Source organism: Pseudophryne corroboree, chromosome 4 (genome assembly GCF_028390025.1).
Source record: "Pseudophryne corroboree isolate aPseCor3 chromosome 4, aPseCor3.hap2, whole genome shotgun sequence".
NCBI lineage: Eukaryota > Metazoa > Chordata > Amphibia > Anura > Myobatrachidae > Pseudophryne > Pseudophryne corroboree.
Window position 1 is genome coordinate 267,780,613 of NC_086447.1, and position 23,330 is coordinate 267,803,942.

Genomic DNA, 23,330 nt, shown 5'->3' on the forward strand with positions numbered 1-23,330 from the left:
GTGCGCATGCGCACAGCGTCTATTCACCGCTGCTCTGCTAAGCAGAGCAGCGATTGACAGAGCCTCCCAACTGACCTCCCCACCGCGGGACACTGCGGCCCGCGGGTGGGACAGCGGGACAGTCCCCAAAAAACGGGACTGTCCCGCGAAAATCGGGACAGTTGGGAGGTATGCATTACTGTATTTATTACTAAACAAGGTTAGTTTTAAAATTATTTTGGGGGGAATGTAATAAGGTGTGAGAATCAGGAAGTGAAACATTTTGTGAGAGTTCTCCGTTTTTTTTTAAGTTACAATCATTTACATGACAAAACCAGGTTTATTTTGCAATGTAAATGACTACCACTTTAAAAAAAACAACAAGAGAACTCTCACAAAATCTCTCACTTCCTCATTCTCACACCCTATTACATTCCCCCCTAATGTCTTGGTTTATTAGCTTAGAGAAGCAACAATGCAGAAGCCTATGAACTAATAATTTAACAGCAAACTAGAAATGTCTTACTGATTGTATCAGCATTTGTGCATCTCAGCTATTACTTTGTAACAAGGTTTAAAAATCTGTTATATAATCAACAGTTTGCAATGAACAAAAAGTGCACAAAAGCCACCAAGTAAATAAAATAAAAGGTATCAAACTCTGTTAGAAAACATATGTCAAAAAAAGCACCCCATAGATGAAAGACCCATTAATCTTTTAGTGGAGACAAATGTGTACTGTAAAGGATAACGTGAATCCTGAATGTGAAATGCACATAAAATGAAGCATTACAGTAAAACAGTGAAGTAAGTTTGACTTTCTACTAAAGAATCTGAAAAACTAAAGTGTAACACAGTAAAATTCACAGAGTGCCCTGTGTTTGAATCCTTCAATAGACAAAAACATGTGTTACCTATAAGACCGGAAGCCAGTCACACAGATTCATGAAGATTTTTTACTTCTCTGCACTTTCTCTTCTCCATCTTCCAACAATAATTTGGTTCAGACAGCAAGCTAAACATATATGGTTAATAATAAACACCTAATTTCTTTACAGAATAATATTTATCTCAATCATACGCAAATCATACCTTCTATTCCCAGCACATTTTGTTCCTTGTTTTCTTCTGACACTTCAAACTTCTGTATAATGTCAAGACAGTATTCTGTTGTCACATTATTCATCTGTATGGAAAAAATGACAGTACTGTTGTGAGATGTTCTCTTCTATAGTACACTGAGTGTTAATTCAGTGGAAAGTCTGGACCCAGGGCTATGGCAGAAATCCCTTTGATAAAGCTTGAGAGGCAGTGAACCATAAATAAACTGTCAGCAAAACAGTTATAAATATTGAATTTTAGTAGTTCTCCAAAAGATCTTACTTTTCATCTACAAAAGATGCAGTATATATATCGCATAAAACAAAGACCAGATGCCATGAGTGCATATTGATATTTTCAATGATTTTGCTGGATAAATCTACAGCGCAAAGGTAACCAAAGCTTTGAAATGAACACAATATACAGAATCGATACTCAACCATAAGCGGACAAATATAATATGAATAAACTACAGTAGGTACACATAGAGTTGGATTTAGTGGTGAGGGCGCCCCTAGGCAGGGCCGGTTCTAGCCCTTTTGGCGGCCCGGGTGGGAAATAGGGGCGTGGCTTCATACAGGGGGCGTGGTCAGTTACGCCCCCTATACAGTAGAGTAGCGCCGCTGAAAGAGAGAAAAGAAAATGAATACTTACTATCCCCGCTCCTGATTCCCGACCGCTGCAGACCTCCGCCGACGGCGCTCCTCTCCTCAGATCTGGCATAGACAGACACTAGAGGTCAATTATGACCCCTAGCGTCTGTGTCAGTCCCACAATACTGTGCGGTGCGCGATGACATCATCGCGCACCACACAGCAAAGGTCCTCTCCACGAAGGGAAACTAGACGCGTAGTGTCTAGTTCCCTTCACAGCGGGGGACACAGCGGGTAGCACAGCAGTAGCGGATCTTGCCATGGTGCGGCACCCCCCGGACGGCGGCAGCGCCCTCCAGAAGGCGGCGCCCCGGGCAATAGTCCTGCTTGCCCGTGGCAAGATCCGCTACTGCCCCTAGGCACAACAGTAATGGCCACCCCGCCTAATTTAAAAAAAAATTTATTGATTGTTTATAAGCTCCTCACATGATGATAGCCAATTTAATAGAATAACAAAGAAAAAGGCACTATCTACGACATTTCTTTATTTCTAATGATGTATACATATTTACTAAGTAGTACAGCTTACAGGGGAAGTCTGTGCGTGTCCTACCCGTGTACACTCCATTCAATATGACATATGGTACAGTACAGTGGAAATATTTTGCAGTTACAGGTACATTTCGGGTTGACAGTACCCATACAAGAATCCAAGTGTCGCCCCTAGGCACGTGCCTAATGTGCCTATTGGAGAATTTGTTACTGGGTACACATCTACCGGCACAGCGAGAAGAAGGGCTGTCCCCATAATTAACCTCATAATGAGTACTCTAGTTTATCTTTTATTGGGCAGAACTGTAACTTGTGTAATCACAGTCACTTTCAAGAGCAAACTATTATGTGGTAACACTGTATGCCATTTTGTAATGTACTTATTTTAACAGTCATTCCCTGACATGGATTAAGGGCAGTATTCAATTAGCTGCGCTAAATTTACAACGGATGAAAAATTGAGGTTGTCTCCGGGTTTAACGCTCAGGACAATTCAATTATACTCCCTTTTTCACCCGATAGCCAGGTTAACGCCAGTTAATGTAGTGTGTTAATGAGAGTTAATGCAGGTTAACAGCCATTTGCATGCAGAATCTGTGAAAAGTTCACAGATTCACATATTAACAGGGTCGCAGCATCCATTAGCCCACTAGTTATCAAGGATTTTTTTTTTTTGACCCGCTGAGGCAGTTGAAAACAATCCCTGATAACTCCTGGCTTCGGGGCTAATTGGATATCCCCGGGAGATCAATTAGCTAATTGAATCCTGGCCTAATCGTGCATAAAAAAACTGACACACAAAACAAATCAGTAACCCCAATTACAGAATGTGATTTCAACATTCAACATGGAAGACTAATGCACATACTGTATAAAAGCTGATGTAGAGGTAAGCACACCTGTGTGCAAATGCCCATAGAACATTCTTAAGGTGTGTACACGCTGGGCGATATTTATGGCTTTCTATTGAACGGCTGATATATCGCTGACAGTGTGTACCAACAATATATCGCTGGTCCGTTGGCCAGTGTGTACCATGATATGTCTGTGAACGTCGTCGTTCACAGACATAACGTGTCGGCCCTACAGATATATTGGTGCATTGTTCAGTGTGTACGGGCGGTCAGCCGACTGCCTGTACACTTCCTGCACTAGCCGGTGGTGACTGACGGCTCAAGTGGGCATGAACATGTAAATGGCCGCCCAGTTCGTGACATTAGTCATGACAGATCGGGCAGTGGGTATGCACAACACACTGCCTGATCCGCCAATAGCTTTATCTGCTTTTCCATTGAAATCCTGGGTCCAACCCGAAATTTGGAACACTGTTCCAAACTGGGTCAGACCCAAGATGTACCCCTTTTCCACCACCGCAACGATCCGAGTTATTATCAGATTGATGCCATTTACAGTGCACACAGGTGTCGTTGCCGGTGCTTGAAGATGACATCATCTCATTGCGACGGAACGCTGCTCTCCTCAGGCTGGAAATGGGTCCCCTGTCAGACGACAAGGGTAACTTGTTAAGGATAATAATAATAATAATAATAACTCATTTCCACTGCAGCCCACCCGGGACCTTCCTGGGTAAAGCCCTGCTAGTTAACCAGGAAGGATTCCCGGGTGACTGGACCCATATGCCTTGAGTCCTATTGGAGAAAGAGCGCTATATAAATAAAATTATTATTATTATTATTATTATTATATGGAGCCATTTCCACTGACAAAAATCCCGGGTTCATGTGTGCTCATGTGCAACAACCCGGGATTTTTGAGCCAGTGGAAAAGGTGACTGCTGCAATCTATTTGCATCATATATTTATTCGAAATTTGCAATCGACCCAAAGCAGGAAAGCAGATTCGCATTTGATTTTTGTTTTACTTAAATCCAAATGTTTGTGTTTATTTGAACTTGATTAGTACTTTAGTGTTGTATTTGCACTTGTATTTGAGTGTGTTTTAGCATTTACTATCACGCCACATTTCCTGGTGTAAACTTCACGAATGTACTCCTTTTATCTGCTGGCGCCATCTTTGTGCATACACTACTGTAATATGCTGCATAAAACTTTCCATCCGCTGCCCTCCACAGCTGAGCCTGGGCGCATCTTGAGGTATGTCCGGTGACTTGCAAAAATCTGTTTATAGACATTTTACACATTCTGCACCTGAGTGTTTTCATGGAAAATGGGGTAACTTTACATGACCCTTTTATAGTGTGCATTGTGAACTGGTAATGGAGCCCAGTGATTGAACTACGACATCTGGGCATAATGTGCAGCCACATGCATGATTGAATCAATGCAACAGAGCATGTGGGTGCAGCAATACTATTACATGTGATGTACTACATTATAGAGAAATAAATACTGCAGGTTTTTAAAAAATGGTGGAAAGAACACTGGTCATTTTATAGGTGGCATCACTTTAAGTATTTGGAGATGAGCGCAGCAGCCTGATGTCAGTGATATAGCTGCTGGATGTAGAGTGATATACCCTGCCCATATCTCGTTGGGCGAGTGTCTGTTTTCAAGCCATAACTTGATGAATCCTATGCAATTAATATAAATTCATACCACAGGTGTTAGGATGATTTTATTACATTAAGCCCTACCTCACAACGTGACATCCTCAGGCTATAATTAATTTGATGGCAGTTTAGTGCTCTTGACCTGACTAGATCACCCCCCTCTTGGGTCCCCTTAGTTCACTCGGTGTGAGCATTCTCCTTCTATCTCGCCCTACCCCAGTCCTCATTTTGCCCGTCACTCTTACTTTTGTCTCTTCCCCCTCCACTTCTCTTCTCCTCTTTTGTTTTTCTTTCTCCTTAATAACACATCATGCACAATCCGCAGTTTATAGTTGCCTCTGGATTTCTGTCTAACTATTCACAACATTTTGCTGAACCGTGTCCTTATTTCCCTTATTTGTTTAATGGATATGTTATACACTTATCTTTGTATTCATACTGTTTATCCTTACCTATGTCCCAAGAAGTACGTTTATACCTTTGGTAATTTCATATTTGATTTAAATGGTGCATTGTAGTGATACTTTACCGGCTTAACATATACAATTTTTATATAGAGCTAACTCTTTGGGGGCACATTTATCAGATGGCAAAATACCTATGACTGTTGAAAATGGGTTGAAAATCACTGGTGATACAGCTTTGCCCTATACATCAAAATGCCAGCATTTTTTTTGCCGTCGTGTGTGGGGAGGAACACAGTGTGTACCTAGCCCCCGCAGTCTCTTGGGAGTACCGCGGGCTGATGGGGTGCCCGTCTGCCCCCTGTGTAAAATGCCCTTTAAAAATGGCCACTGCTTAGCAGGAGACAGATGATAGAGATCATACTTGACCTCTACAATCTGTCAGTGACGTGGAAGTGTCGTGAACACTGGCACCATCGGGAGAAGATGCAGAAATGCATATTCTCCCATGAATCCCCTGACAATGAGCATGAAACCCTTAGCAACGAGCAGGAGACCCCTGGCAGTGAGCGGGAGACCACTGGCAACAAGCAGGAGACCCCTGACAATTAGCATGACACCCTTGGCAAGGAATAGGAGACCCTTGGCAATGGACAGGAGACCTTTGGCAACGATCAGGAGACCCCTAACAATGAGCATGAAACCCTTTGTAATGAGCATAAAATCCTTAGCAACGATCATAAAGCTCCTGACAATGAGCATGGGACCCCTGACAATGAGCAGGTATTTTAAAAGTAATTAGATGCCTTATTGAGGGGCATAATTGGTAAGGGGCATTATTGTGTGTGGGGCATTAAATGGTGTCAGGGGCATAACTGTGTGTGGCATAATGTGTAATAGGCATTACATGTGTGGCATATTGTGTAATGGGCATTACGGTGTGTGTGTGTGTGGCATATTGTGTAATGGGCATTACGGTGTGTGGCATAATGTGAAATGGGCATTATGGTGTGTGTCATTGTGTAATGGGCATTATGATGTGTGTCATTGTGTAATGGGAATTACGGGATGTGGCATAATGTAGAAAGGACATTACGGTGTGTGTTATATTGTATAAGGGGCATTACTATAAGGAGGAAAAACGGCAAATAATGCAAAGGACATGAATCAGGATTTTTTTCCCCTGTGGTGGCCAATGTCTGGGCATGCAGTTTCCAAAACTGGGGTATACGGTAGTATTTTCCTGCAAGGCGAGACCATGTCCCCTTTTTTGGTGTGTGAAAATTCTTTATTTTTGCCAAGGAAAATTAATTATTACAAAATAAACAACAGACATGTACGTGTATATGGGCATATGTGTATGTGTATACAGTACACACACACACACACACATATATATATATATATATATATACACATATATATATTTCTCCCCAAAGGAACGGCACTCTGAGACTTTTAATCAGCATCAACGTGTATTCAGGCAAGGGCAACGTTTTGGGGTGCAACCCCCTTTCTCAAGCCCAGCAACAACACATCCACGGAAAACTGTTGGTGGACTTGAGAAAGGGGGTTCACCCCGAAACGTTGCCCATATATATATATATATATATATATATATATAAATGGGGGGATAAGGGTACCGGCGACTTGTGTTGTTTAAAATGCAATAGTTAAAAATAGATTTAAAAGCCAAAAAATATATAATAATACAAACGAGCTTTAATATCACATAAAAGCGGATCAAAACATAAAATGTACTTCAAAATATTGATAAAAGCATATAAACATAAAAGGTCTTTGTAAAAGGTAAGGAATTCTGACTTAGCTTTTAAAAATAGGCAAGGGAGTCACCACAGGGAGCCCAACGCCCTTTGAAGAAGTCAGTTGTGACGAAACGCGTTGGGCTCCCTGTGGTGACTCCCTTGCCTATTTTTAAAAGCTAAGTCAGAATTCCTTACTTTTTACAAAGACCTTTTATGTTTATATGCTTTTATCAATATTTTGAAGTACATTTTATGTTTTGATCCGCTTTTATGTGATATTAAAGCTCGTTTGTATTATTATATATTTTTTGGCTTTTAAATCTATTTTTAACTATTGCATTTTAAACAACACAAGTCGCCGGTACCCTTATCCCCCCCTTTATATACTTTTCCCAGCAGTACTGTACCAGGATTGCACTCTTAGGGGTTGGCAGACACCTTTTAACAAGGTTACGTGTGTTTTTTAGCAATTTTATTATTTATGTTTTACTGAGAACCTACCTCACAAGTGGCGTGGTGTCGTTCCTTTCTACACATATATATATATATATATATATATATATATATATATATATATATATATAAGAAATGTATTTATTGGAAAAGCTGATTGTCGTTAATATTGTCCATAATAGTCCTTCTATAATAATCTCTGCACATCACGTTTTTAGCAGATACTCATATTTTCCTCATTGCACTTTATGTGACTCATTTGTCCAGTGGCCACACTCTCTTAGCAATAATTATGGATTCAGAAAAACACACCAAAGCCACCCACACAATTCTTATTGCCATCTTTCAATACATACATACAAAACTAAATACCATAAAATGCAAATAGCTTTTGCAACATGATATGAACTCAAAATATGTGATCACAGTGAAGCTTCCTACTGTAGGTGCAGTAATCTGTAAGTCTATTAAAGGATATGAGGGCATGAATGCAGTCACATGAAGCTTAAAAATGCTGTTCATAGAGCGTTATTGAGTTTATATAGTGAAATAAAATGACATGATATAGGTTAAGCTGTACTAATAAAATATTAGATCAATATAAGATTATACATACTGTATATACACACGATTGCACATTTTGCATTAGGAATTAAATTTCAGTTTCAAACCTTTTGTTCCTGTTTAAGAAACTGAGCAAGTTCATCCACTGTTACGTGATCTTTCTTGTCACTGTAACTTAGAAGGAGGAGGTACAGGTCTCTCCGTAATGACATCATCTTGTAAAACACAGAGAACTCCTCAAAGGTTAACGTGCCCTGATTTTCATCAGTGTCTGCTTCCTGCGAAACAAATGATTTCATATCAATATATAAACACACTCAGACCAGTCAATAATAAAAGAGAAAAACCTAATGACCAGGGGCCAGATGTAATGACGCCCAAGGTCAGCGGCCGTGCGGGATGCCGGCCGAACTGGGACGTCATTACATCCGGCCCCATATATCTTTTAATATGTAGATCAATCATCATTCTTTGCAGGTTGCTAGGAGCACCCCCTGTTACGTTGTGAACATCTTATTAAAATACATAATAAAGTGTGATAAAAATGAGGGGGGGGGGGGGGGTGTTAAATTAACACTGCAGGCATGTAGCTACCAGGCTAAGTGCCTGGAGCTATTTTTGATCCTGCCCTCCTGATGGTGTGAGCAGAAATTGTCATTGACTATTGCGGTACCAGCATCATGCTTGGCACTGAACCCAGGAGATGCAGAGTACCGAGACAAAGCCACAGACATTAGTTGCTGCAAGGTGCATCTCCTGAGTTAAGTGCGGGGTGCAACACAGTCAACTGAAGAGATCTGAGTAATTAACCCAGGAGTTATATCCCCACGATGCTAACTGAATTTCCCGCATTAACTCATATTACATGGTAAAAATATTAATAGCATCCAGCTTTGCCCAATTACTATTATTATCTTTTATTTACAGGGTGCCACAAGAGTTCCAAAAGCACTCAGGGGCAGATTTAGCAAATCTTGGAGAGAGATAATTTGGAGCTTGTTGCCCATGCTAACCAATCAGCTTTTAATTGTCATTGTATAGGCTGTTCTAGATAAATTACAGAAGCTGATTGTTTCCCCACTTTATCTCTCTCCAAGATTTAATACATATCCCCATAGTGTTAAAACATGCATAAGTAGAAAACAAAAGGGGGAGTTTAACCGGGGTAAAATCAGGCGCAAGAAGGGCTGCTGTGCTAATTTTGAGCAGCTGCCACACAAGCAAGACTAGTCAATCCTGCGATTAAAGAAACAACAAATAACAAACAAAATAGCAGCGCTAGAATAAAAAAATTAGATGTGAATTCAACACAACGATATATATCACTAGGAACAAATGGAGATGAATGGACTGAAAAGAAAAGGTACCAAATTATTTATTAACATGGATGATTAAAAGTGCACAGCATTGCCGAAGCAATATAAAATTGGTAAATGATAATAAAATCAATATACAGATCACCGGGGAGCTATTTTGTGTATGTCCGTTCCTTAATTAGTGTGGACGTCAGATGATTGGATCAGAATAAACATTGGAACTGGTGGCACAGTTCTGTTGGTGATAGTTACCACAATAATTACCGCTGGAGGAAAGGAGTCCTCTGAATAACGTCCCTTTATATGGATGGGATCTTTGGGGTCCTTAGTCCTCACCAGGTTGCGGATTCCTCACTGCTGAGTTGGTAATTGCGGTGTCATCAATGTGCTGGAATGGATCATCTGATCATCTGGTAGTAGTAGTTTTATTATCATTTACCAATTTTATATTGCTTCGGCAATGCTGTGCACTTTTAATCATCCATGTTAATAAATAATTTGGTACCTTTTCTTTTCAGTCCATTCATCTCCATTTGTTCCTAGTGATATATATCGTTGTGTTGAATTCACATCTAATTTTTTGATTCTAGCGCTGCTATTTTGTTTGTTATAAGTAGAAAACAGTACAGACAAAAACATAAATACTGTATAGAGATAACTAAAGTGTTTAGATGAGAGAATGACATAGAGAATACTAGTGGAAGAGCCCCATTCATGCAAAAGCTTCCAATCTAGAGAAGCAGACACAAATGGAGAGAGAGAAGTAGCAATGGTGAAAGCACAGATTGGAAATTTAGAAAGTGGGTAGGTTTAAATAAAGAGATTAATCTTAAATAAACATTCAAAGGCTGGGAGGCTTGAGGAAAGTCTTATTGGACGGGAGGCTTGAGGAAAGTCTTATTGGACATGGCATTTCAGAGGTTGAGAGCAGGACAAGACACATCCTGAAGATGAGATCGGGAGGAGGTGATCAAGGAGGGAAAAAAAAGACTGACGCGGTTACCAATGAGAGCCGTCCTTTGTGATGGAAGGACTTTTGGGTTTATGACCCGCTAGTCCATCTGAGTATAGGCAAACCTGCCACAGGAAACAATGGGAGGGATCTGACTGGATGCCACTCAGAAGGAATGTGAAAAAGAAACCCATAGGCTGGGTACACACTTGCCGATGTGCGCGCAATATATCGTCCGAACCAGCAGAGCAGATGATATATCGTATACATCAGCAAATGTGTATACCCTACATCGTTAACGATGTGCGCTCCAGCGGGTCATTAACGAGGTACAATATCTTTAGTTTTCAATTTGAAATCTAAAGATATTGTATGAGATGACATGAACCTGGATGTGGGTGCATGCCGTCACTGACGAGATGCAAACGGTGTGCATTAACGATTTTATTTGCGGGGGGGGATCTTGCGCGATGTCACTGACATCTGTAAGTGTGTACCCAGCCATAGGCTTCTACTGGGCAACGCCATCTAAAGCATTCCAGGGCTTGGTACCTATGGGAATGCAGCTAATACTCCAAAAACGACACTTTCAGAGCTTCGGCCACATTTTCAGGTTTAGTACATCCTGCCCCTCATGAGAGTGCTGAGTCGTGGAAGCCAATTGAGTGGAGGATTCTGAGGAGGTGATGAAGGGTATAAAATACAGCTGAAAGGTCAATAAATACAAGAATAAAGAAATAATTCTTGTATTTTGCTGTAAGGATGTCACTGGTAAACTTGATGAGGGTGTTTCTTTTGTGGAGTGAAGAGACTGAAAGTCAGATTGGAGTGTGAGGAGAGGAAGGTGGTTAAGTGGTTGTATACAACATGCTCAAGGAGCATGGATGCACAGGCAGAGGTATAATATTTATAGCAAAAAAATTTTTAAGGGTTTCTTAGGAATGGGTGAGACCAGGAAAGGGATAAATTGACTAGCTGGGCACAATGGGAGCAGGCAACAGGTGGGAGGCACTAGAGGAGGAGAGAGAGGATGGGGATGAGGAAGGGGAGGAGGTGAGTATGGTGCAGACACCTGAGACTCGAGTGGAAGAAGACAAGATCAGTAACTCTCAGGATGGGGGGAAGAGATGTCATGGCAGATCAGAGGGACAAGGTCACTTTCTGAGAAAGCAGATCACAGTATGGTGCAAAGGTTGCTGGAGAAATTGTCATAGACAAATAGTGGCCGTGGGAGCAACGGACTCAAGGGCAGAATTAAGTGAATGGTCATAGAGATGTTATAAATAAATGTAAAAAATAAAAATGATGAGGTGAAGTATCATCGTGTGTCACTTCTCAAATTGACAATGACAATAATGCCCAATATGATTATATGTCTGTATAATATAGCCACAATAAGATAATACAATCTTGGACAATCATGTTACTTGTCTATAACTTGTAGGTGTCTCTCCTTGTAATCATTTCTCTCATGCAGTCCCCGTACCTATTGTATGGAGAAATTCTATACAGGATTTCTATTTTGTTGTATGAAAGTAATTACTTTGTTCCGAAGCTGTGAGCAGACAAATATTAGTTTGATAATTCAGCTCTAACTGCTGTAAATTTGGTTGTGTTTAATAATGTGTTATTAAAAAATGTGAGCCTGTTTGAAATCAGTATTTAATGTTATAAAGAACTAATCATTTTGTTAATCATTTTAATACCTGCAACTACTGCGAAACCAACGTCAGTATGATTTCTGACATCCCTTGTTCTAAGATATATGTGAGAAGGCACTGAAAATACAGTGGGAAACATCTCTGGAATTGATGCACAGCTGGAGTCTGTCATTCTGTCATTTATGTATTCCAGTTTGAAAAAAACTATGATTGGTTACTATGCCCTCTTTCAGTTCTCCGCAATATACAGTGTAAAATATCCTTTTAAATAAAAATTCAGCCTATGGTGCAAACATTTAATTTCATCAACAAAGATATCCTGAGAACACCACAGAGAAGGATATCATTGCATGGCTGTAAGTGTTAGCACCGGGTGGCACGCGTCCCGGCCGTTGCTTAGGAGCTTGGATGCCGTGCCTCCCTCTGATCCCTGCCCAGCGCCTAACAACGCGCGGACATTGGGCGCACAGCCTTCTGGTCCCCGCCCGGCGCCTAGCAACAGGCTGACGCCGGGCGCTGTGAGCCGCTGGACTTCTAGCAGCGGGGACGCCAGAGGCATACAGCGTTCCTCGTTGCTGGGTAATTAGTAACTCAGCTGTAGCTCAATATACTGCAGCAGAGCAGCTGCATAGAGTTTATTAATTAAGACTCCTGGGTTTTATTGGTGCAGCACCATTTATATTCTCTTCCTGGCCTCTCCCAAATCGCTGGTGATAGTTCCTGGTCTGGTGAGAACCTGTCAGCTCCTGTGAGAACCTGTCAAGCCTATGATTCTGAGACCCTGCCTGACTGACTTCCTGATCTGACCCAGCAAGTCTAGTATTCAGGTTTTGGTGTGGAGTTCTCACACAGGCACTGTCTTGCCTGCATTTCTTTATTGTATCCACCTTGTTGCATTTTAATATAATTTGTATTTACAGTCTTGTTGCTCATAACATCCTGTGCATTGTTGCATGTGTATAGTGATTGTGTTTTGATAATATTCCAACCTTTGCATTGTTGCACTCACTCATTGGTGCATTCCACAGTCTGTGCCTCAGCACAGTAGTAAGGTTGTGTCAGGTGATGTCTCACCGTACTGCATTTACCCCTGCCCAGCCTCCGATAGTCACCTTGTATATACATAAAACCTAGGGGCATCTGAGTACGGGGTGGACCTAATTCACCCTGGAAAGGCAGATGCTATAAGTGAAGTCTTTGGCTGCAGGAGACTTAAAGAATGCTGGGCAGTGGGTAATTGCATGAGCATCATAAGGCGCCACCTATAAACCTACAAAACTGAGTGTAATCATAACAGCAAGGCACAAACAGCTCATCAGACCAGGCATGTTTGCATGTTCTCTGACGTGTAGAGCATATATAATGTACTACCGAGCACGGGATGGTGATATGGTCAAATAGATCTTTCTTCTACTGTACATGTTTTCATCTAACAGTCTAACACACAGGTGAAGCCAACCAAAAAGAGTATTCACCTCAGGGGTTAAAGGTTCTAGAGAGTTTATAACTAATGGGGCTCATTTTTCTATCATGTTATGTGTGCAGTCATTCCCTTTAAAAGCGAAGGTCAATGCTAATTGCTACATCATAGTTCTGAGTAATCATCTTTACCCATGCAGCAGCATTTCTTTTGTGATGTGTAGTGGCAGGGTGGGGAGTGTCTTCCAGGAAGGCACTGCCCAAATCCGCAAAGGATATGTGTGAGAATTGTTTCAAAAGCGTAACTACAATGCTGTCCATATTGAATGTCCTTCTTACTCACCAGTTCTGACTCAATCGAATATTTATGGGATATTCTGGGACAACATTGGAAGCACCTGCCATAATCATACACATTGTCAGTTGAGTGTCTTGCAGAAGAATCATGCTACACCAGGCTTTCATAAACTCGGTGCTCAAGGCACCCTAACAGTACAGGTTTTAAGGATGTCCATGCCTCTGCAGAAATGGTATAATCAAACTGACTGAAGCACTAATTAAGTCCGCTGGCTTTATGCATGGATATCTTTAAAACCTGGGCTGATAGAGTGCCATGAGAACCGAGTTTGTGAGACACTGTGCTACACAATTCCAGTCACTGGTAGACTCAGTCCCATATAGCATAATGTAGGTTCTCAAACTCTGTCCTCAAACAGTTCATGTTTTCCTTGTGTCCTCATAGAATCGCACATAAAATAATTAGCTCCAACTGTGGATCTTTTAAAATATGTCAGTGAGTAATGAATACACCTGTGCACCTGCTTTGTGGCCTAAAAATGTGAACTGTTGGGGTCCTGAGGACAGAGTTTGAGAACCACTGCGATATAGCATACATGCCAGGTGCTGACTTCCTGGCTGATCTCTGCCAATGAGTTACTGCATCTTGTTAGCAAAAAAAAGTCAAGTGTAGCAGTACAGGATATTCAGATCACGAGAACTAGACATATTTTCAGGGCAAACACTTATTTTCTAGAAATGAGACGGACGGGTTTTTGTGAAAATCAAAGTTCTATTTTGGAATGTCCACTCTTGATATTACCTAGCCAAATCCAACAGGCCCTCACCCCCATTATATGAAACAGGGAACCATATTACACTGAGGAGGCAGTATACAGTGCATCCGGAAAGTATTCACAGTGCTTCACTTTTTACACATTTTGTTATGTTACAGCCTTATTTCAAAATGGAATAAATAAATCCCCCCCCAAAAAAAATTCTACACACAATACCCCATTATGACAACATGAAAAAAGTTTTTGAGATTTTTGCAAATTTATTAAAAATAAAAAGCTAAGCAATCACATGTACATAAGTACATAAGTAGCCTTTGCCATGAAGCTAAAAATTGAGCTCAAGTGCATCCTGCTTCCACTGATCATCCTTGAGATATTCCTACAGCTTAATTGGAGTCCACCTGTGGTAAATTCAGTAGATTGGACATAATTTGGAAAGGCACACACCGGTCTACATAAGGTCCCACACTTGACAGTGCATGTCTGAGCACAAACCAAGCAAAGGAATTGTCTGTAGACCTCCGAGACAGGATTGTCTCAAGGCACAAATCTGGGGAAGGGTACAGAAAAATATCTGCTGCTTTGAAGGTCACCAATGAGCACAGTGGCCTCCATCATCCATAAATGGAAGAAGTTCGGAACCACCAGGACTCTTACTAGAGCTGGCCGGCCGTCTAAACTGAGTGATCGGGGGAGAAGGGCCCTAGTCAGGCAGGTGATCAAGAACCCGATGGTCACTCTGTAAGATCTACAGCATTCCTCTGTGGAGAGAGGAGAATCTTCCAGAAGGACAACCATCTCTGCAGCAATCCATCACTCAGGCCTATAGAGTGGCCAGACGGAAGACACTCCTTAGTAAAAAGCACATGGTAGCCCGCCTGGAGTTGGCCACAATGCACCTGAAGGACGCTCAGACCATGAGAAACAAAATACTCTTGTCTGATGAGACAAAGAGTGAACTCTTTGGCGTGAATGCCATGAGTCATGTTTGGAAGAAACCAGGCACCGCTCATCACCAGGCCAATACCATCCTTACAGTGAAGCATGGTGGTGGCAGCAGCATCATGCTGTGGGGATGTTTTTCAGTGGCAGGAACTGGGAGACTAGTCAGGATAGAAGGAAAGATGAATGCAGCAATGTACAGAGACATCCAGGATGAAAACCTGCTACAGAGTGCTCTTGACCTCAGACTGGGGTGACGGTTCATCTTTCAGCAGGACAACGACCCTAAGCACACAGCAAAGATATCAAAGAAGTGGCTTCAGGACAACTCTGTGAATGTCCTTGAGTGGCCCAGCCAGAACCCAAACTTGAATCCGATTGAACAGAGAGATCTGAAAATGTCTGTACGCCGACGTTTCCCATCCAACCTGATGGAGCTTGAGAGGTGCTGCAAAGAGGAATGGACGAAGCTGCCCAAAGATAGGTGTGCCAAGCTTGTGGCATCATATTCAAAAAGACTTGAGGCTGTACTTGCTGACAAAGGTGCATCAACAAATTAATGAGCAAAGGCTGTGAAGTTATTAACATGTGATTTCTTAGTTTTTTATTTTTAATAAATTTGCAAAAATCACAAAAAACTTTTTTCCCATTGTTATTATGGGGTATAGGCCCTCATTCCTAGTTGATCGCTCGCTAGCTGCTTTTAGCAGCAGCGCAAACGCTAGGCCGCCGCCCTCTGGGAGTGTATCTTAGCTTAGCAGAAGTGCAACCGAAAGGTTAGCAGTTCTGCTATAAAATATTTTCATGCAGTTTCTGAGCAGCTCGAAACTTACTCCTACCTTGCAATCAGTGCAGACTGTTTAGTTCCTGTTTTCACGTCACAAACACGCCCTGCGTTCGGCCAGCCACTCCCCCGTTTCCCCAGTCACGCCTGCGTGTTTACCTGTCACGCCTACGTTTTTTAGCACGCTCCCTGAAAACGGGCAGTTACCACCCAGAAACACCCACTTCCTGTCAATCACTCACCGATCAACACAGCGACAGAAAAGCGTCGCTCGACCTTGTGTAAAACTGCATAGTTTTGTGTGAAAGTACTTTGCGCGTGCGTACTGTGGCCCATACGCATGCGCAGAAATGCCGCTTTTTCACCTAATCGCCGCGCTGCGACCGAAAGCAGCTAGCTATCAACTCAGAATGAGGGCCATTGTGTGTAGAATTTTGAGGGGAAAAAATAAATTTATTCCATTTTGGAATAAGGCTGTAACATAACAAAATGTGGAAAAAGTGAAGCGCTATGAATGCTTTCCGGATGCACTGTATGCTGACCTCTCCTACAGAGCTGGGGGTTCACACCAAAGGTGAACCACACCTTGAAGATACAATACAATATTTACATAGAAACATAGAATTTGACGGCAGATAAGAACCACTTGGCCCATCTAGTCTGCCCCTTTTTTTTTTACCATATATTTATCTCAAACCTTATTTGATCCTTATTTCTTTGTAAGCACATCCTTATGCCTATCCCATGCATGTTTAAATTGCTCTACTGTCTTAGCCTCTACCACCTCTAATGGGAGGCTATTCCACTTGTCCACTACCCTTTCTGTGAAGTAATTTTTCCTCAAATTTCCCCTGAACCTCCCCCCCTCCAGTCTCAGTGCATGTCCTCGTGTCCTATTGCTTCTCTTCATTTGGAGAATGTTTCCCTCCTGGACTTTGTTAAAACCCTTGATATATTTGAAAGTTTCTATCATGTCCCTCCTTTCCCTTCTCTGCTCCAAGCTATACATATTGAGATTTGTTTAGTCTTTCTGGGTATGTTTTGTGATGTAGGCCATGCACCATTTTAGTTGCCCTTCTTTGTACAGTCTCTAATGTAATAATATCCTTTTGAAGATATGGCCTCCAGAATTGAACACAGTATTCTAGATGAGGCCGTACCAATGACCTATACAGTGGCATTATTACTTCTTTCTTTCTGCTGCTGATTCCTCTCCCAATGCAGCCAAGCATCTGACTAGCCTTCCTCATTGCTTTGTTACATTGCTTACCTGCCTTTAAGTCACCTGAAATAGTGACTCCTAAATCCCTTTCCTCCTCAGTAGTTTCCAGTATAGTGCCATTATTACTATATTTAGACTTTGGATTTTTGAGACCCAAGTGCATGATTTTGCATTTTCTGGCATTAAACTGTAATTGCCAAACTCTTGACCATTCCTCTAGTCTACCTAGATTCTCAATCATTTGTTTTACCCCACCTGGTGTGTCTACCCTGTTGCATACCTTTGTGTCATCTGCAAAAAGGCATACTTTCCCTTTAATGCCATTCGCAATGTCACCAATAAAGATATTAAAAAGCACTGGTCCAAGTACAGATCCCTGGGATACTCCACTGGTAACATTTCCCTCCTGTGAATGCACTCCATTTACCACAACTCTCTGTTTTTTCTCCTGCAACCAAGAGTCCAAGTTTATTGAGCTGTCTGCGATGTGGAACAGTGTCAAAAGTCTTACTAAAGTCTAGATAAGCTACATCCACGGCTAATTTCCTTCTCTGTGTTTCTGGACTACAAATCAGATTATATAACGTAGATATTAATAACATATGTATATATATATATATATATATATATATACTTAAACATATATGTAAACGTAAATATACTTTTTGTGTGGAAAATACATGGTGTGTGTGTGTGTGTGGGGGGGGGGTGATATTTTTCATATGTATAGCAGACTCTCTGTCTGCCACTCTACAGAAGGACACTACAGGCGATGAAATGGTTATGGATCAAAGGGTCGAATTAGATAAGGTCGACAGTCCATAGGTCGACCACTATTTGTCGACATGGGACAGGTTGACACCTTTAAATGTTGACATGAGTTTTTTTTATGTTTTTGGTATTGTTTTATCCGTAACATGACCAGGAACTCCAATTAGTGCACCACGTCCCCTTGCATGGGCAAGGTACCTCACTCCGCTACCACTGTGCTTGGCACAGGTTACTATTCTCAATCGTAGTCCACGTGGATGGTAAATAATGAAAAAGTTAAAAATAAAAAAGTCAACCTTTTCATGTGTCGACCTGTGGACCTTTTCACTGTGTCAACCTTTTACCCATGTTAACTTTGTCCATGTCAACCAATAGTGGTCGACCTATTGACTGTTGACCTACCATCCGGATACTGATGAAACAGCTTGCCTTCAGCTGCCAGAGAGATGTATATCATGTAACAATGCGAAAAAATCTCATTGTTTTAACACATTGGACAACTTACATCTTTCTTTTGGAATAATTCTAGGTTTTGTATGAAGAAAGCAACTAGTATTTTAGGTTTGGTGTCTCTTTAAGAAGGCTAAATGCACCATATCTAGAACACAAGGAAATGAGAGCATCAGCAGTTCTGTGAAAAACACACTCCTGAGCGCCAATAGACTAGATCACAGGTTCTCAAACTCGGTCCTCAGGACCCCACACAGTGCATGTTTTGCAGGTCTCCTCACAGAATCACAAGTGACATAATTAACTCCACCTGTGGACCTTTTAAAATGTGTCAGTGAGTAATTAATACACCTGTGCACTTGCTGGGTTACCTGCAAAACATGCACTGTGTGGGGTCCTGAGGACCGAGTTTGAGAACCCCTGGACTAGATCTTGTGGCCTGTTTTAGATTGTCCTTAGAGACGCAGTCACAGTAGTAATGTCATTATTATCTCTGCTTCAAGCATCTGCCTAAGAGGATTTGCTCTGGATTTACCAAACATTCGACAGAGGTTCTCTAATATATGCTTCTTTTTATGTAGGGTTTTAGGACAGGCTAATGATCAGGCTCTCTTGCTGAACGTAGCTTAACTGGAGCAAACAGTCCCATGCTTGAGACATTTTGCTGCATTTCAAACATTTACACATTTACTTTTTTCTCTAAATATTGCTTGATAGCCAAGGCATTGCCTGGAAATCCGAAGTTATATGTTCTTATACACGCATTTGTCTTCTAAACCATTGCTGTACTTATATTTATCCCAGGATTTGGTAATGGACAAACTAATACAAGGCAGCAGACAAGTGGAAGCAGTGAGGAGTCTATCCAATTAGAGGCGATATGCCAGCAAACACATGGGGGCTAATTCAGCTTTAGACGCCAATCTGTTGAAATCGCTATGGAGCTATTTCAGCGCATGCGCAAGGTCTAAAACTGCATTTTCTGTAAAACACAAAACACACTGTGTATAAATAAATGCATATATATATATATATATATATATAGAGAGAGAGAGAGAGAGAGAGAGAAAGAGAGAGACATATACTGTAGATGTATACACATACATACAGAAATTATTGTTTTGAAGGATAGCCAAGGGCGTAGCTACCATAGGTGCAGGCAGTGCAGCTGCTATGAGGCCCAGAGCTGAGACGGGCCCACCTTCCCTGTCACAGGTACATATGTAATATACATTTTTCACCATTGGGTGGTACGTATGGGTCCTTTCAAACTTTTTCCTTGGGCCTACAATATATCTAGGTATGCCCCCGGACTTTCTAATTGTAGTGTGGTATAAAATGAACTGGAGGGCATTTTAATGTTATATAATATGAACCGGGGTACTGTAATGAGGCACAATATGAATGGGGAGCACTATATATCATAATGGGAATTGGGGGTACTGTGCAGCATAATGTGTACTGGCAGCTCTGAAATGTGACATACTGTAGGGTGAACTTTACCACTATTGCGATTCATAAAAGAAACTAGGGCACTACTGTGGGGTATAATATTAAATAAGACTCTACTATGTTTGTTCTAGTGATAAATCAGTTGCGCCTTCAGTGTTTGTGAATAAAACTTTGTGAATCCTTTAGTGGTAGTAAAAGTATGCGTACCAGACATATGTAGAAAATTCGCTTTGTTTAAAAAGTCTTTGCATCTGGATGTTCTTTATTCGCACTGTCTCTCCATTCCCATCCGTCCGGTCATTGGTGTGGAGTTTGTACGTATATGCAAAAAGACAGTGTGTCAATGTGCTGCTCTTTATAAGAGTGACTAAGTGCTGTTTTTGTGCAAAATTAGCAATAAAGTGAATATGTGCAAAGAGAGGTGCTGTGAGTGCTTTGTAAAAAGCATATAAGCAATTAAAGATGAGTTTTGAAACTTGCAGTGTGCTGATTCCCTTTTTCCTTAGGTAATGTGCTTATATACCATTTTTTAAAAGGTGCAGCACCAAGTATCTCAGTGTTTCAATGAGAGATATGTAAATATGAGGCACTTACATCTATAATTGCAATGGATTAACAAGATGCTGCCATCATTCCGTCATCAGGTCTATAAACCTTTAAAAAAGTCCCATGTGGGAAGGAAAAGCCTCTGATAGTGCAGTATTATTTAAAAAAACATTTAATAATACATAAAACGACAGAAACACATAGATGGACTCGTACAATTTAAAAGTTCATATAAGCTTATCTGTATATTTCCTCAGATAGGAGCGGAGTGCCGGTGTATGCCCTGTCAATGTGCTGCTCTTTATAAGAGTGACTAAGTGCTGTTTTTGTGCAAAATTAGCAATAAAGTGAATATGTGCAAAGAGAGGTGCTGTGAGTGCTTTGTAAAAAGCATATAAGCAATTAAAGATGAGTTTTGAAACTTGCAGTGTTTCAATGAGAGATATGTAAATATGAGGCACTTACATCTATAATTGCAATGGATTAACAAGATGCTGCCATCATTCCGTCATCAGGTCTATAAACCTTTAAAAAAGTCCCATGTAGGAAGGAAAAGCCTCTGATAGTGCAGTATTATTTAAAAAAACATTTAATAATACATAAAACGACAGACACACATAGATGGACTCGTACAATTTAAAAGTTCATATAAGCTTATCTGTATATTTCCTCAGATAGGAGCGGAGTGCCGGTGTATGCCCACTGTCTTTTTGCATATACGTACAAACTCCACACCAATGACCGGACGGATGGGAATGGAGAGACAGTGCGAATAAAGAACATCCAGATGCAAAGACTTTTTAAACAAAGCGAATTTTCTACATATGTCTGGTACGCATACTTTTACTACCACTAAAGGATTCACAAAGTTTTATTCACAAACACTGAAGGCGCAACTGATTTATCACTAGAACAAATTTGAATACTAAGTTCCCTTGGGAATTGGACATTTTGAAATCTGGTTGCGACACCATTCATTTGGGAGTGTTACTAATAATACGGTTGTGCACTGTTACTTGTGTAATATATGATCTCCCAATTTAGGGATATCTGGTTATATTGTATTCAGGTTGTAGCGCTGTTTGCACCTTTTTGCACACAAGACTCTACTATGGTTTAGAAAATGAACTAGGGCACTATTATAGGGCATAAACTTAACAACTGCTGCAGAGAAGTGTCTCTCTAGAAGCATTGGGACGGGGGCCCCTTCAAAATGTTGCTATGGGGCCCACAAAGTTCTAGCTATATTGTTTCATACACTTCATGTCTGAATCAAGAGTCAAAGTGAACTTAAACTTAAAGATATGTTCCGCTTTGCTGTCTGAATTGAAACATTAAATCTAACCCAGATTTATCCAATAGTTATCCCATATGTGCTTCCTACAGAGTGTTTGATCAACATCCGTTCATGCTGCGTTCTCCATGGAATATGATGTGGACAAACCACTTTGAATATCATGCGGCCATAAAGATGACAGGTCCTCTGTACTGCTCTGCTGTTCACTCAAGCAGCTGCAGGTTGATACTGTGGGCCTGCAGACGCACCAGCATTGCGTACACATAAAACAAAAGGTATTTGTTTGCCCGTATGCAGAGCTGTGCGCATCTAGCAAAGTGCCCACCACTGTCCGTACACTTATTTTAGTACCCATGAATGTTATTATCATCATCATCATCATTGCACACTTGTGCTGGGCGTGGTTTAAAAGTCGACATTCATAATAACATCATTCTGTCAGTGCCAGCACACTGAATGTTGACATGTTGAGTATTCACAGTATACCATATACCTGTCAATATTCTGAGTGTCAACATTTCATAGAGTACCATACCCTCAATGGGAATACATATGGGATACCGTCAGACGGGATGCTGGCTGTCACTATACTGACAGTGGCATCCCGTCAGCTGCAAGGCTCACCACAGATTATATTCCCACTCGGGTGGTGGTGGGGACCCGAGTCGAAATAAAAGGCTGGGTTTGGGATTGCGACCGTCGGCATTTCGGGATCCTGACAGCTGGTATATTAACTGCATCCCCCTCAATGATACCTTCTAGCACATAAACTGTCTGAAAACATGCGTGTTTACGCTTACATCTATCATTAGATAGCCCTCAGTGGCATCAATACACCTTCTCTGACCTTCACCAACGTGCAAACGCCCTGTTACAGCCCAGTTATGCTTACTCTGTTCCAAGTGGTGATGCCACTGAAATGCTTACAACCCTGCATTGTCCATACTTCCATCTGCCTGTTTCCATAGCACGCGCAGTGCAACTAGATACAACAGGCATACATTCCACTCTGCATTGGTCCCCCAATCTCATAACACACAGTACTGTAGATGGAGGTCTTTGGTCTCATTAGACAGGCAGTGTGTTGTGATGAACAAGTGTTTTGGAGATGTCTGTTTTAAAATTCTGTATATGTGACTTTTCCACATTTTACTATATTGGTATAGTGGACAGGATCTTCCCTCCTATCTCAAATACAACATAAGTCATACGATCCATAATTTAATACTCACCATCAGAAAATATCTGATGTAAAGAAGTTCATAATCGATATTCCTACCTCACGTTCAGAATCGATATTGCTATCTTGTGGTCAGAATTGATCTTCCTATCTTGTGTTCAAAATCAATATTCCTATTTCGTGTTCAGAATCTATATTCCTATCTCTTGGTCAGAATCGATATTCCTACCTCGCGGACAGAATCAATAGTCCTACCTCGTGTTCAGAATTGATATTCCTATTTTGTGTTCAGAATCGATATTCCTATCTCGTGGTCAGAATTG

At 41.1% G+C, this 23,330-nt stretch overlaps 1 protein-coding gene across 1 annotated transcript in view; it reads right to left on the bottom strand.

Moving 5' to 3' along the window:
* PLCH1 (phospholipase C eta 1) overlaps positions 1-23,330 on the bottom strand; it is a 469,798-nt gene that overhangs the window by 115,947 nt on the left and 330,521 nt on the right. The window contains exons 6-7 of the mRNA XM_063916111.1: positions 8,050-8,220; positions 1,072-1,165 (exon numbers count right to left, since the gene is read on the bottom strand). Coding sequence (XP_063772181.1) covers positions 1,072-1,165; positions 8,050-8,220 — 265 coding nt within the window. The remainder of the gene's footprint in view (positions 1-1,071; positions 1,166-8,049; positions 8,221-23,330) is intronic.